The sequence below is a fragment of the Haliotis asinina genome, chromosome 2 (assembly GCF_037392515.1).
Source record: "Haliotis asinina isolate JCU_RB_2024 chromosome 2, JCU_Hal_asi_v2, whole genome shotgun sequence".
NCBI classification, from domain to species: domain Eukaryota; kingdom Metazoa; phylum Mollusca; class Gastropoda; order Lepetellida; family Haliotidae; genus Haliotis; species Haliotis asinina.
In genome coordinates, this window is record NC_090281.1 from 40,551,347 (window position 1) to 40,564,981 (window position 13,635).

General features: G+C 39.2%; 1 protein-coding gene across 2 annotated transcripts in view; it reads left to right on the forward strand.

The window, feature by feature from the left end:
• LOC137273704 (RNA-binding protein Ro60-like) overlaps positions 1 to 13,635 on the forward strand; it is a 93,973-nt gene that overhangs the window by 52,345 nt on the left and 27,993 nt on the right. For both annotated transcript variants that reach the window (XM_067806505.1, XM_067806504.1), the window contains exon 4: positions 8,394 to 8,520. In XM_067806505.1, coding sequence (XP_067662606.1) covers positions 8,394 to 8,520 — 127 coding nt within the window. The remainder of the gene's footprint in view (positions 1 to 8,393; positions 8,521 to 13,635) is intronic.

A 13,635-nucleotide genomic window follows, 5' to 3' on the forward strand; every position in this document is an offset into this window, starting at 1 on the left:
CTACAGCGTGTGTTCTCTCAACAATGAAATTTTCAAACCCTTAGGAGCTGAACTTAAAACAAATGACTCAAACGGAACAGTGATGTCAGATAACAAGGGGAAAAACAGACTGATACTCAGTAACAAGTTGGCGGAGACGCTAGGGCTGACATCACTTGCAATAGATCCTGGCCAGAGCATCAATGGTATGGATCTACCAGATCTAATTCCATACCACGAGCTACACGTTCATCTCGACCAGCTTAGCACATCGGATAATGTACAAAGTGAGCATCCTTCCACCCTGTTGAGGGCCGTCCCGGTTAAAACAGAAAAATACAATGAGGGTCACACCATGTCATTTTCATCGTGTCAGTATAAAAAATTAACAAGCGGTATTGTTCCTGAATTAAGAGTATCAATTTTAGATACAAGAAATAATACTGCAAATATAGGGTACATAAGCATAACATTGCACATACAAAATAACTAGTAATCAAGGACCAGGAATGCGAATAAAACGATGTGTTAATACAAGTTTGTCAGACCTAGGTGATACTAGAGGGTTCGATGACACAGGAATAGATGGTAAAATATATGCTTTTAAGCTTGTAAGCAACATTTACAGACGTGTTGAAGTTGCCGCTGCTTCTGGTGGTAATTTTAACCTAGATACATCAGGATCTAACATCAACACATGATATAATATAGTTCGCAACGATGCTAATGAATGGTTAATACGCTCATCATTCGGTGGTAAATTGTTTGATTTAGAAGACTTACAAAACAAAACAAACAATACCATCTAATACGCACGACGATGACAAGTGGACGATGTTACCAGCTCATATCAACTGGCTTCTCAACATAACACTATTTTCACCATACGTTTTCATAGAAAACAAAGACCACTACTTAAACACAGCCATAAACAATGGAATCGTGCAAGTGGCTTACGTCCCATCACAAAGACGCAGTGTAATCATCACACCAATCTCGAATAGAGCAGCCTTTATGCTGTCATGCAAACCCAGGGATAAAGAAGTATTACGGTTGGTGTCTGAATTCGATGGTGTGACTACCTTCCTAGAAAACCTAGTGGATGGTACCATGCTGGCAATACAAGTCTTCCTAGGTGAGCCACAACAGAGCGATATCATTAAAGGAATCAAACTCCGGTGGGCAGAAAAACATAAGGATAACATCTGCTCAATTTACATGCAGGTGGGAGGTGACACGCACACCAGTCTGCAAGGTGTCACAGTGACAGTGGAAGACACTACATCTCTAGCTAAGATTTTCCTGACCGAGCACGTCAGTTTTATTGGTATGAAGTTCATACATGAGGCATTACCAGAAAAACTGTTGGAAACTATTTTCTAAAGTATCATATAAACAATGGCATAAAATGTAACACTTGGTGATCTAGGAGACACGGAGGATTTCAATTTACCTGGTGAGGAAGACACCCCATACATCTTATGCTATAAAAATAAAGTTTACAAACGAATGCCACAAGCAGATTTTACAGATCTTGAATGGGTAATTAAAATAACACTAACCAACCCTTAGATCATTTTTCATCAAAATGGATTCATTTCCAAAATTATTAACAACGGCATCCTTTTCACAACCCTTAGTCCCATTGCAGATGTTTTTTATTTTGTTCAAGTGTTACAAATACCGGGTCATACTGGCAATATGCTAGCATCAGTTGAAGTTCAAACAAAAATGTTAGTTATTTACATTTTTATGAAATGAACGATCACCCACAGGATTATTTTTTAGATAAAGATTATGCTTTTAAACTACTCTCAACAGTAATTATAGATGTATATCTCGCAGGGAGCACCGAATATCATGAGCTTTTAAGTGGTTGTTCCATATCTTGGGATAACTGACACGAGAATAAAATTTGCCAAATCATATTAAGAAAAGGCTATCTACCGTGAACGAGCCTCAATGGTGTTATCGTTGATTGTTCTACAACAAGAGTGCGATACACGGGCATCACTACATAAAAAATACAATAGAGCCTTAAACTACATAAATGGCACTGACACCACTCTAATGGCAGCTAGCATGGGATTAGGAGCAGTAGGAGTTGGATTGTTGACAACAGTTGTAGCCGCCCCGGTGGTGCTAGGACTTGAATTAGCAGCCGTAGTGGCAGGAACAGTTGGGGCTGTGATTAAATTTGTATCTCGCAAATTGAATCGTAAAGTGAAGAAACACGATGAAATTAGAATACTTGCTGTATCAAAGTTAAATACGATAGAAGATCATGTTTCCACTGCACTCAATGACAACAAAATCTGAGAAGAGGAGTTTTGTTTGATCATAAGCGAACTAGAAAAATACAACAAAATGAAGAGTGAGATTAGATCAATGGTTCATAAAACATATTCTATAAGCGAGAAAAAAAAGTACATAAAACAAGGGATACAACAAGCCCAACAGGCATTTATCACGAAAGCCAACGGCATAATAGAAGATACACATTAAACTGCTTCACTGAAATCAATATCGTGGGGGAGTGCTAAGCCTAAGAAGTCTAGATCACCATCGTCGTCAAAGACGAAGTCGTCACAGAATCAACATTCTTCGATGAAGAAGTTCTGTGGGTACAAGTTCATCCCCCTACAGGAACGACATTTCTACGATCTTCAACTATGTAGACAGTTGCTCCTAGATCGGCCACGACTACATCGCCACCACTCAGGACACATACATTTAGTCAGCAATCAGCCTTGGTCATCACAGCAGACATCTCTATGTGTCAGCCGTGACTGCACTCACTCTGACACAGACACCTACATGCAACATGAGCTTGGAGGTCATGTTGAAGAGCCATGAAGACTACAATCTTCAACAATGTCGACTGCTGATACGTGTGTGCACTCAACTACATTTGCACTCACTCCAGAGGATGGAGAGTAAGCGTATGCACGCACCTTCTCAGGAAGATCGTCACCATCATCCTTATCATCCACCTACTTCGAGTGAGTGCACCCGCTTGGGTGAGTGCACTCACAGGTCTACTCGTCAATGAAGAGGATCTTCATGGGTCTCCCTAGCTCTAGTCCGAACAGAGAGATCCACCTAAGTCGAGCGAGTGCACTTGCAGGAGTGAGGAAATTGCGCTCACGTGAGTGCACTCGCATCAGTGAGGAGTCACACTCGCGTGAGTGCACTCACGGGTTCACTCGTCAACGCAGAAGGTCTTTGTCACTCTCCCCAGTTCATCGAAGGCGCTGTCAACAATCATCAACCCCCTTAGCTGTGGACTCTTATAGGAGGGATCGTCAACACGAAATGAATGTTTCACACTCATGGGAGGATGAAGATAGTGTCATTATCGGAGGAAGCCCTATGTTTGGACATTATGGATCACAAATGGACTTGACTTAGCTTCACCATCCAAGGACTCTAATGAAGCTAATACTTACATGATGAAGGATGACAACATTGATGCACATACGTTCCTGCCGATACCTAGAATATCTACACAAAATTTATCATTATGTCCAGTCAGAGCATTGAAGATATACATCACACGTATTGAGTCTAGAAGACAACATTTCAAGGGTCTGTTTATCCCTATATCTACTGAGAAACTTACGGAAGTATCCTACAACACTATCTCAGTGTGGATCAGAGCTGTTATGTTGAGAGCCAATAAAGCAGCAGGATTGGAACCTCTGCGAGCCTCCAACCCACATTAAATCAGAGCCTTGACCTCTACACTAGCGCTACAGGGGAATTGTTCGCTAACAACTATAATGGAGGGCTGCTTTTGGAAGTCAAACATGGTGTTTGCCAACCACTGCTGACGAGACATAGCCACGGAGGACGTCTCTGGCATTCATCTGTTTGGGCCCCTTGTCGTTGCTCAGCAACTAACAGTTCAAAGAAGGCGTTGAGTTCACTCACCCGTTTTATCACGTGACTTGTGGAAGCCAGACGCTCTGCGGAGTATAATGGTGGAAAGTCCATGCACAAATTGGTATTATATACTTATCCTGACTCATGACAAAAGCCCTTCCAGCCGCCCCGCATAGGCATGCTGAATTCCTATATTTGAGTGTCAGGTGATGTACAAAGAAAGAGTAACAAGCATGGCCGGTCACGTGGCCTTCTGCGCTGGAAAAGGGAGGCTACACATGGGTGAGTGTATTTTTCGTCCGCTTCTTTCTAGAAGGATACTTCAAGGGATTGCAGGTGTTCCACTACCTTCGCTAGGGAAGAGGAGATAAGCATTAGCATGAGTCAGGATAAGTACAAAATTTCAATTTTATTCAGAAAATTACATTTTGGGTTTTGAAAGTTTCTTGTGATGTATCATTGTCTTGGTTTCCTTGGAAACATTTTGAACTTAGTCTCAAAATGGAGGGAAGGGCTTTGTTCGCAGAGCACAACTCGAAAACCATTTCATATCTTTCAACAGATCTTGGCAGATATATGAGACAGATCTTGAAATTGTGACTTTGCTGATTATAGGTGTATGGCATTTATAATTTTCATGACTTCCATAGAAGCAATTCAAACTTAGTCTGAAAAGACAATGAATAACTGTCGGATGATTTGTCCTTTCAAACATGTGGGGGCGGAGGGGATATGTCATCTACTCTGATGACTCTTGTTATTTTCTTGGTTTCCATGAAAACGTTTTGGACTTTGTCTTAAAATGGATGGATGGGCTTCGTATCCGGAGCAGAACTCAAAAAAAACGTTTCATAAACATTCAATATTTTTCTGCAAAATGTGGTACATTATCAATCAGAACATTAAGTGGTGCCTTTTGCTATGTATAGGGTTTTGGGATTTCTTATTTTCTCAGTTTCCATGAAAACGTTTTGGACTTAGTCTCAAAATGGAGGGTTGGGCTTCATTTGCGGAGCAGAACTCAAACATTAATATTTTCCTGCAAAACAAAGAGATTAAGTAACTGTCAGATGATTTGTCCTTTCAAGTATGTGGGGGACGGGGGGATATGTCATCTTCTGATGACTCTTGTATTTTTCCTGGTTTCTATGGAGACAACTCTTTGTTAGTCTCAAAAGGGAGAGATGGGCTTCGTTTCTGGAGCACAACGCGAAAACAATTTCATATCTTTCAACAGGTCTTAGCAGATATATGAGACAGATCTTTAACTGGTGCCCTTTGCTGTTTACACATAGATGGCATATATATTTTTCATGATTTCCATGGAAACGATTCAAACTTTATTTAAAAAATACATCCGATGATTTGTCCTTTCAGATATGTGGTGGCCAGAAGGTTATGTCATCTTCTGTTGACTTTTGTTTGGCTTTGATGGAATATGTATTGCTTGAAGCTGCATCTTCCCTAAAGAACACTAATTCTTCATCGGTGAAGTTGAGCATTGAGAGTCACAAACACTTTTGGAATCAGAGCCAATTTATCATGTTATTGTCTTCAGCTTTGTGTCATTGGGTGCTAAAACTGCTCTCTGAATGTATGTGCATGCACGTGTGACAATCAATATTTGTGCTCCTCAGCATTTCTGTACCCTGATTATTGTGGGTAACACCAGCGATAGTCCAATCAGTACCATGACTCCAGTACCATATGTTTGCTTCCACTGTGTGCCAAGCTTAGTTTCTCCAAACATATTAGTGTATGTGACAATATCATCACCAATTTTAGGACAGACATACAAATTGAAGGTTTCCACTGGATTTGGAAATTGTCCATTGACATTGGTGACCTTTTTATTCAGGTGGCGAATAATATTTTTCTGAAGTGTTAGAGCTAATGTCATTGGGTCCTTCAACCAGTGTCTTCTAACACGGGTGTAATATCCTCGTGTACCTGGTTTTCAGACAGATAAGAATACTGTGCTATCACGTGGATGAACAAATAAAAACGGACCTCCAAACCAGTTTCTTACCTTTAGATTATTGATTTAGGGATCAAATCAACACAAATCCCGATCTCAATCGAGTCCTCGATAAGCCGCGTGGCCGCCATTGTTCAGCTGGGAGACTCCCGATCGAGAGTGACGTCACCTATTTTCAGACACTTGATTGGTCTATGTGTCAGAGGGGATCCCTGGAATGTATGACAGCGTATGGGACACTGTTCATGAAAGAAATCGGCAAAGCAGACGTGAACAAACAAAACATGTCCAAATTCAAAGTTCTGTTATGAACATCACAGCACTTTAGAAACAGCAACATATTTAAACTGGCTGACAATCTTTCTTTTACTCCTCTTTTACTCCTTTTTCTTGTTGTGACATGGACACCAGAACTCTGAATTTCGACTGTTTTGACGGGAGTGCAAAATGGTAGGTGGACCCAGTGTTTACAGCTAGGGTGTGTGCATTCTGCCCATTTCACAAAAATAAGTTAGACGCAGTTTTTCACCTCTGAAGGCTGAAGTAATTTGCACTGGCAGCAAACTTTGTCATCGTCATCACTGATATCAGAGTCAGAGTCAACTACAGGTGTTTGGCATCTGTTCTGCACAGCAATTCTTGAAGTGCTGGGTTCGGGATTACAGTTCTCCCAAGTTTTTGAGCATGATCTTGAATATTTGGATGACGACACCTGAACTTTCTTGGTAGATGGCTGATTTTGTTGGTGATCTTTTATCTTCTGCAGAATGTCGTCATCAGCTATTGCCCGTCCTCTGACTATTGCACTCATAACTTTCCGTTTTTTGGTATGTTTTGGATCGCAGAAAATGGTTTCATCAATTCTCGCAAAGAAGTTGGAAACTGTTGATGTTGTAAGTGCTGCTGATGATGAACTTGTGATGACCATCAAGTGAATGATGACAAATAATACGTGTAGGTTTATACCATCAAATACAAGTTACAGCAAGGAAGATGTAATCTCTGTGTCACATGCAGCCTGAAAACTCATATGGGCCAAAACTTTTAAGGATATCAACGGAACTTCGTTGTTACATAAGAAATACATACAGGCATTTACTGTGTACTTGGTTAAATAGGTGTAATTAATTTATTTAACGTAAGAAAATTTTCAGAATTTCTCTGCCAATGGCAAAGTCGTTTTTAGTTTACGAATTTAAATAAATCAACTATGTGTTTTTATTATCATAGATAATAATCCAGGGTATCTACCATAGTTACCAAAATTTGAGATGATTTTAGATGACAGTGGGGCCCACCCTCAAAATTATCTTAGTTTAAAGCTTTGCAATCTTTTGGACTTATATGAAACAACTGGCTTGCTACATGCCTGTAGACATCATATTTTCACATGACATGATTAAATATCGAGGTAAAAAGCACAGAAATAGGATCAAATAGGATCAGTCACTATACCATCCAGGCTTCAGAAAAAAACTACACTGCTGGGACATTTTGTTACAATCAGACAAGGAATACCATGGATATTTTCAAAAAATGACATGGTGGGCCTCCGGCCTCCTGACTATTTAAGGTGAAGAAATTCTGCTAGTGTGGACAAGGAGCCCAGTCCCTTTGTCCTTCATGGTCGAGGGAGCGGGTGCTGATCAATTTGCAGCTTGGTTTTGTAATTAGACTGTTACGAGAAAAACATTATTTGCTCAGCATCAGTGCCCCTTTAAATGTATCAGTATCAGACTGCCTTGTGCAATTCTGAATGCAGGGGTCTGCATGGACTCCATCAGTCCCCATTAGGGAATATGCAATAACACATCAAATTAGGAGATAAAACATAATGTGTTGGTCAATTTCTCGGTGTTAATGAGTATTTGAAGCAAGGGCATACATGTGGAACCATGGTAGCATCTGGAGCTGCTCATTTGTGATGTCATTCTGACTTTCCGTCACAATATGATTTGAATGATGTCACCACTGCTGATGATGCAACAAAACAATTGTTTGCATTTGTCAATATGCAGCAAATAGTCTTGCAGTTTCTGGGAATCTAATACCATTTAATCGTGTTTTTCAACCAATCAGATTACAGAACACAGTGTCTTTTGGTTTGCAATATATTATGATGGAAATACTCTCTGAAACGTTAACCACACTTCTAAAAAGATAAATGGTCAATTGGAGATTACCTAACATCCCATTAAGCATAAAGATATTTTACTACTGAGCTATTCTATCACAATATATGTATAGCCTTAGGGTCCGTTTGGACCTCGCTCCATAGGAGAGTGGTTAAAATGTATAGAGAATGGGCATTTGTCATCTTCTCGTGACTCTTGTGTTTTTCAAGAAAAGACCAACTGAATACTTTGAATTTGTTAATAAATAAAAGGACATGCTTTTCTGTTTCAGTCAACATTGAATATCAGCCCTGTGAAACAATAAATTAATCAACCAATCATTCATCCTTTTGAGTAGCTGTCATGTTATAATCAGTGACTCCTCACAAATATCTGAAATTTAGCATATATCTAAATGAATACCTGTCATTTTTCAGGGTATCACCAATGATGGTGCTCATTGCTCTTCGTACCTATGAACAAGGGAAAGGCAAAGGCAAGTGGATTAGAAATGAAGCAGTTGTTTCAGCCTTAAACAAAGCATTCAACACAGCAATGTCTATGGTATGTGTTCATAGAAATTAGTTTTAACACTGTACTTTCTAACCAAATCAGAATTATGGAAATACTGACACACTTTTCAATTATGTACTTATTATTTCTGATACAATTTAATAGCAAAAACAATGCTGGAGTGAGGACAGACAAATGTCTCTTCAGAAACTATTGTTTGTTTCTAGCAGATGTGGTTCATTTTTTCTGATGAATGTTTCTGAATGTGTAGGTAGTAGTTGCCTTCACTATTGCAGTTTTCCAAGATATTTTGTGTTTTTACCCTAAGTTGATCTGTATTGTCTCCTCATGTATTTTCTCAAGCTTCAAAGATTACAGAACACACTGACTTTTGATTTAGATTACTAAGTGTGTCAGAGAGGGTGTTACAGAGTGTCTATCAGTTACCATGTGTTTTACAAAAAGTTGTAAGGTAAATGATATCTGACAGACACGAATACAGTAATCAGTCTCTTACACTCCATAAAATTGCACCAGTTTATGGTCGAATATATTCAGATTTTCCACACTTTCAAGTCACATCTGCACAATAATCTAAAACGATGATATTACCACATAAATGTGGATAATTTTAATTCAGTCAAAAATATTTTAAAGTGACGACATCGTTATCATTTGGTGGGTGCCATCATCGTAAGATTGTTTTGGATATCTATGCACATTAGAAATCTGTACTTGTGTACCAGTATGCGTTCTATGTTCACTGGTAGAACTTGGCATATAGATAGATCAGGTAGTGTACTGGTGCCTTTTGGTAGTTTTGAATTTCTAAATAAACTGTTTCTGGAGTTTTTGTGGCAACAAGTTTGACTTCGACTGAAATTGGTGGTAGTGCTCTTTTCCAAAACTGAACACTAGAACCGTTCCCTGTTTCTTCACCAAACTTGGTACATAGCTTGGTCTACTGGTGCCTTTGGTAATTTTCCAAAACCATTCCTTATTTCTTCACCAAACTTGGTACGTAGCTTGTTCTGCTGGTGAACTGATGCCTTTGGGTTATTTTTTAATTCTGATTGAAATATTTTGGTGAGTCTGTGGCAACAAGTTTGACTTAGACAGAAAGTGATGGTTCTTCTCCTTTAGGAACCGAACTTTTAAAAAATTTAATTGCTCTCCTTTTTCTTTACAATGTGTACACCAAAACATTTGGCATAATCATAATTTGTAGACATATCCATGAAGGATATATTGCTTTTGAAGGGGATATTGCTGACGTTGTCTTCTTTTGAATATCCAAAGAGAATCTCGGGCTCTAACAGCAATTTTCACATTGTTTTCACAGGTAACAGTGATTTGAATTCATAACCGTTGTCAAAAGTTTTAATAAAAAGAATTACAAAATAATTTGAATTTAGATTTGTGTTATATTTATTGTAATTGTGTTTCATTGTACGAGTATGAATATACCTGCATATGGTGCAATCCCGAAATAACAGGTGGGTCTAAAGGTTTTTTTGGGCACAATTCACAAATCTTGAGTAACAGGTTTCTGTTCGATTGAGGCACAAGCAATTCATCAGTGAAGTTTAATCAGGAAAGTAGTCCTTCATAACCATGGAGTAACCAATCGGGATGAGAAATCGATCTCACACATATGTTTAATATCCGTTTTCTCACATTGGTTTCAGGTGTGGAAGAAGCCAGTAGACCATTGAAACTGAAACGTCACATGATTGTTTATGTCAATAATGACACTTCAATGTTGTAAGCCCAAGTTTCAGTATAGCTATATTTCAGTCCCTCCTGGAGACGTGGTTGGAAAAAAATTTGCAGAATTTACCTTTCCATTTAGAAAAACGTTTGGTCCACGAAAATGCAGAATTTGCCACTTTTCTGCTGCGGAATTTGCTTATTTTAAAAATTGAGTAAAAACTGACTAACTGCCAAAACAAAATGTAGAGTTAATGTCAAAAGTAGGATCGGTTACACATAAAACAAACTGACATATTTATTGTGACAACATTTTCAAAATAATCATGATTAAAGATAATTTATTAATAAAGCAAGTTTTAGGCATCTTTCAAATAATATTAGTTGAACTTGACACTGCAATTACACTCTAAAAATCGATCATTATCCCCCTGGCATATAATGCAGGGGGATATAGTCGATGCCTCATCTGTCTGTCCGTCCATCCATCTGTCTGCCTGACTGCCTGCCGGTCCGTAATCATTTATAGCTTTCCGGAGCATAACTCAGAAACCATTCAATATTTTTAGACCAAACTTGATAGATGTAATAATCTGAACCTATGCTTGTGCCTTTTGCTATTTACAGATTTTTGGCAATTTTATTTTTTTGTTTTTCATTGGAATATTTTGATGTTAATCTAATGGTGGGGTGGGCTTTGTTTCCGGAGCAGAACAAAAAACTGTTCAAAATTTTCCTTCAAAACTTGGTAGATATATCAATCAGAACCTAAAGTAGTGCCTTTTGGCATTTACATGTTTTTGTGATTTATTATTTTCTCGTTTTCCATGGAAATGTTTTGGACATAGTCTCAAAAGTGAGAGGTGTGTTTCGTTTTCAGAGCACATCTCAAAAACTTTGTAATATCTGTCAGCAAAAGTTGTGGCAGATCCCAAAATGGTGCCTTTTGCTATTTACAGGTTTTTGTGATTTATTATTTTCCTGGTTTCTGTGGAAATGTTTCGAATTTGTCTCAAAATGGAGTGATGTTTTTTTCTGAAGCAGAACTAAAAAAAGGTTCAATATTTTTCTACAGAACTTAATAGATATGTGTGGCAGAACCCAAGTGGTGCCTTTTGCTATTTACAGGTTTTTGTGATTTATTATTTTCCTGGTTTCAATGGAAATGTTTTGGACTTAGTCTCAACATGGAGGGATGGGCTTTGTTTCCGGAGTAGAACTCAACAACCATTCAATATTTTTCTGCAAAACTTCTTACATACATCAGTCAGAACCGAAAGTGGTGCCTTTTGGTACTTACAGGTTTTTGTGATAATTTTTTTTCTCAGTTTCAATGGAAATGTTTTGCACTTATGTCTCAAAAGTGAGAGGTGTGTTTCGTTTCTGGAGCACATCTCAAAAAGTTTCAAATATCTGTCAGCAAAACTTAGGAGATATATATGTTAGACCCCAACGTGGTGTCTTTTGCTATTTACAGGTATTTGTGATTTATTATTTTCTAGGTTTCCATGGAAACGTTTTGGACTTGGTCTCAAAATGGAGGGATGGGCTTTTGTTTCTGGAGCACAACTCAAAAACTTCTCAATATCTTTCTGCAAAACTCGGCAGATATGTGGGTGGGGACCCTAAAGTGGTGCCTTTTGCTATTTACAGAGTTTTGTGATTTATCATTTTCCCAGTTTCCATGGAAACGATTTTGACTTAGTCTCAAAATGGAGGGGTGGGCTTTTGTTTCTGGAGCACAACTCAAAAACTATTTAATATCTTACAGCAAAACAAGGCAGATACTTGAGGCAGACCACAAAGTGGTACCTTTTGCTATTTACAATGTTTTGGCATTTTTATTTTTCCCTTATTCCATTGAAACAATTCTGTCTCAGAATGGAGGGATAGGCTTTATCTCCAGAGCACAACTTGAAAACCATTTCATATCTGTGACGTCACAGATAACATCACCACCGATATCCTCTCTATAAAAAGGCACAAGCGCCTCCAGTATCTCCGTCTGATGAGTACACTTCGTACGAAAGATGTCACAAAGATACACTTCAGCCGATCAGGCACAGTGTTGTCATACATTTTGTTTTAACTTCTCCCTCTCTACTGCACGGACAGGATGTCCACAGTGGTTACACCAATCCTATCAGAGAGCTCTTTCTCTAGTATCACCACCGAGGTACAGGTCCATTTACCCGACCCACCGGACGTGAAAAGAAGAAGACTCACATTTGAGTTTGAACCCAAGTCCAATGTAACGACCGAGTCAAAAGCGGTCAAATTAGCTATCTCCCTGATGCCCATATACAGGTATCTCAAGAATGCTAACTCAAAGAGGGCACACCTCCGCTGCACACAGATGTTTTGGAAGCATGCCTCCAAGGAGACATAATTCCCACACTTTTTGTGGCCAGCCCACCACCGATACAAGCCACATACTCCATTGAGCTCGCCCAAACCAGAGCCCAAGCCTCAGAAACGTAAGCAATCAGCTTACTGCGCACGCAAATCCAGCTCCAGAATGCCCAGCTGGAGAGTATTGAGAAATCTATCACATAGATCCAAGCTAGGGTCCCACCCACCACTGATGCTGTTTCAATCAACACTATCACTGCCGCCATCGAAACAATCAATCAGAGGGAAACCACCTCTCAACACAAAAAACTTACAGCACGCTTCAAATCACTTAAAGAAGCTGCTGTTAAGGACAACCCCTGGGACGCCAAACACTTCGTCCAAGGATTTATAACCACAGGAGAACCCGCTGCCGTAGCACTTCACGTCACCACCGGCCCAACAACCGACAACCACCACCGAGACGTGCATCTCGCCGTCACCCAAATCCCAAAGGGTGCCCCACCGGACAGCAAAAGAAGGACCTACGTCAGGCTCTTAATATGCTGACTAAAGGACTGGACTTAAACAATAGTTTGAGTCTACCACATATGATTTCACTATTAAATCTTAACAATAACTGCGATACCAATAAATCATGTGATACTTATACAGACCATTTTGTTGTTAATCTCTCTGATTACCAGCTCAATTCTGATGAATTAAGCCTACTCATTAAAGGCTTAACTTTCTGCCCAACACCGACACACAGTAACAAAAGCCTTAGTTACAAGGACCTGAAAGCCTTTTTCAGGGAAATGAGAATAGCACATTATTTTCACGATTCGGACACCAATACACAACCTGAATTAAACAGGAAATTCGGAACCAAAAGCAATTGGAATCCACCTTAACAACCACAGCTTAGAATCGTTCATTAAGGCAGTCACCAATGACTTCTTTAAACTCAAAGATACTAAATTAGACAACGGAATCTCACCCGCAACGAATTCTCTGCCACAACAATTCTAAACACAACAATGAAATTATCATTAAAAAAGCTGATAAGGGCTCAGCGGTCGTAATCCAAAACACTAAGGACTACATCGCGGCCTACGAGCTGTA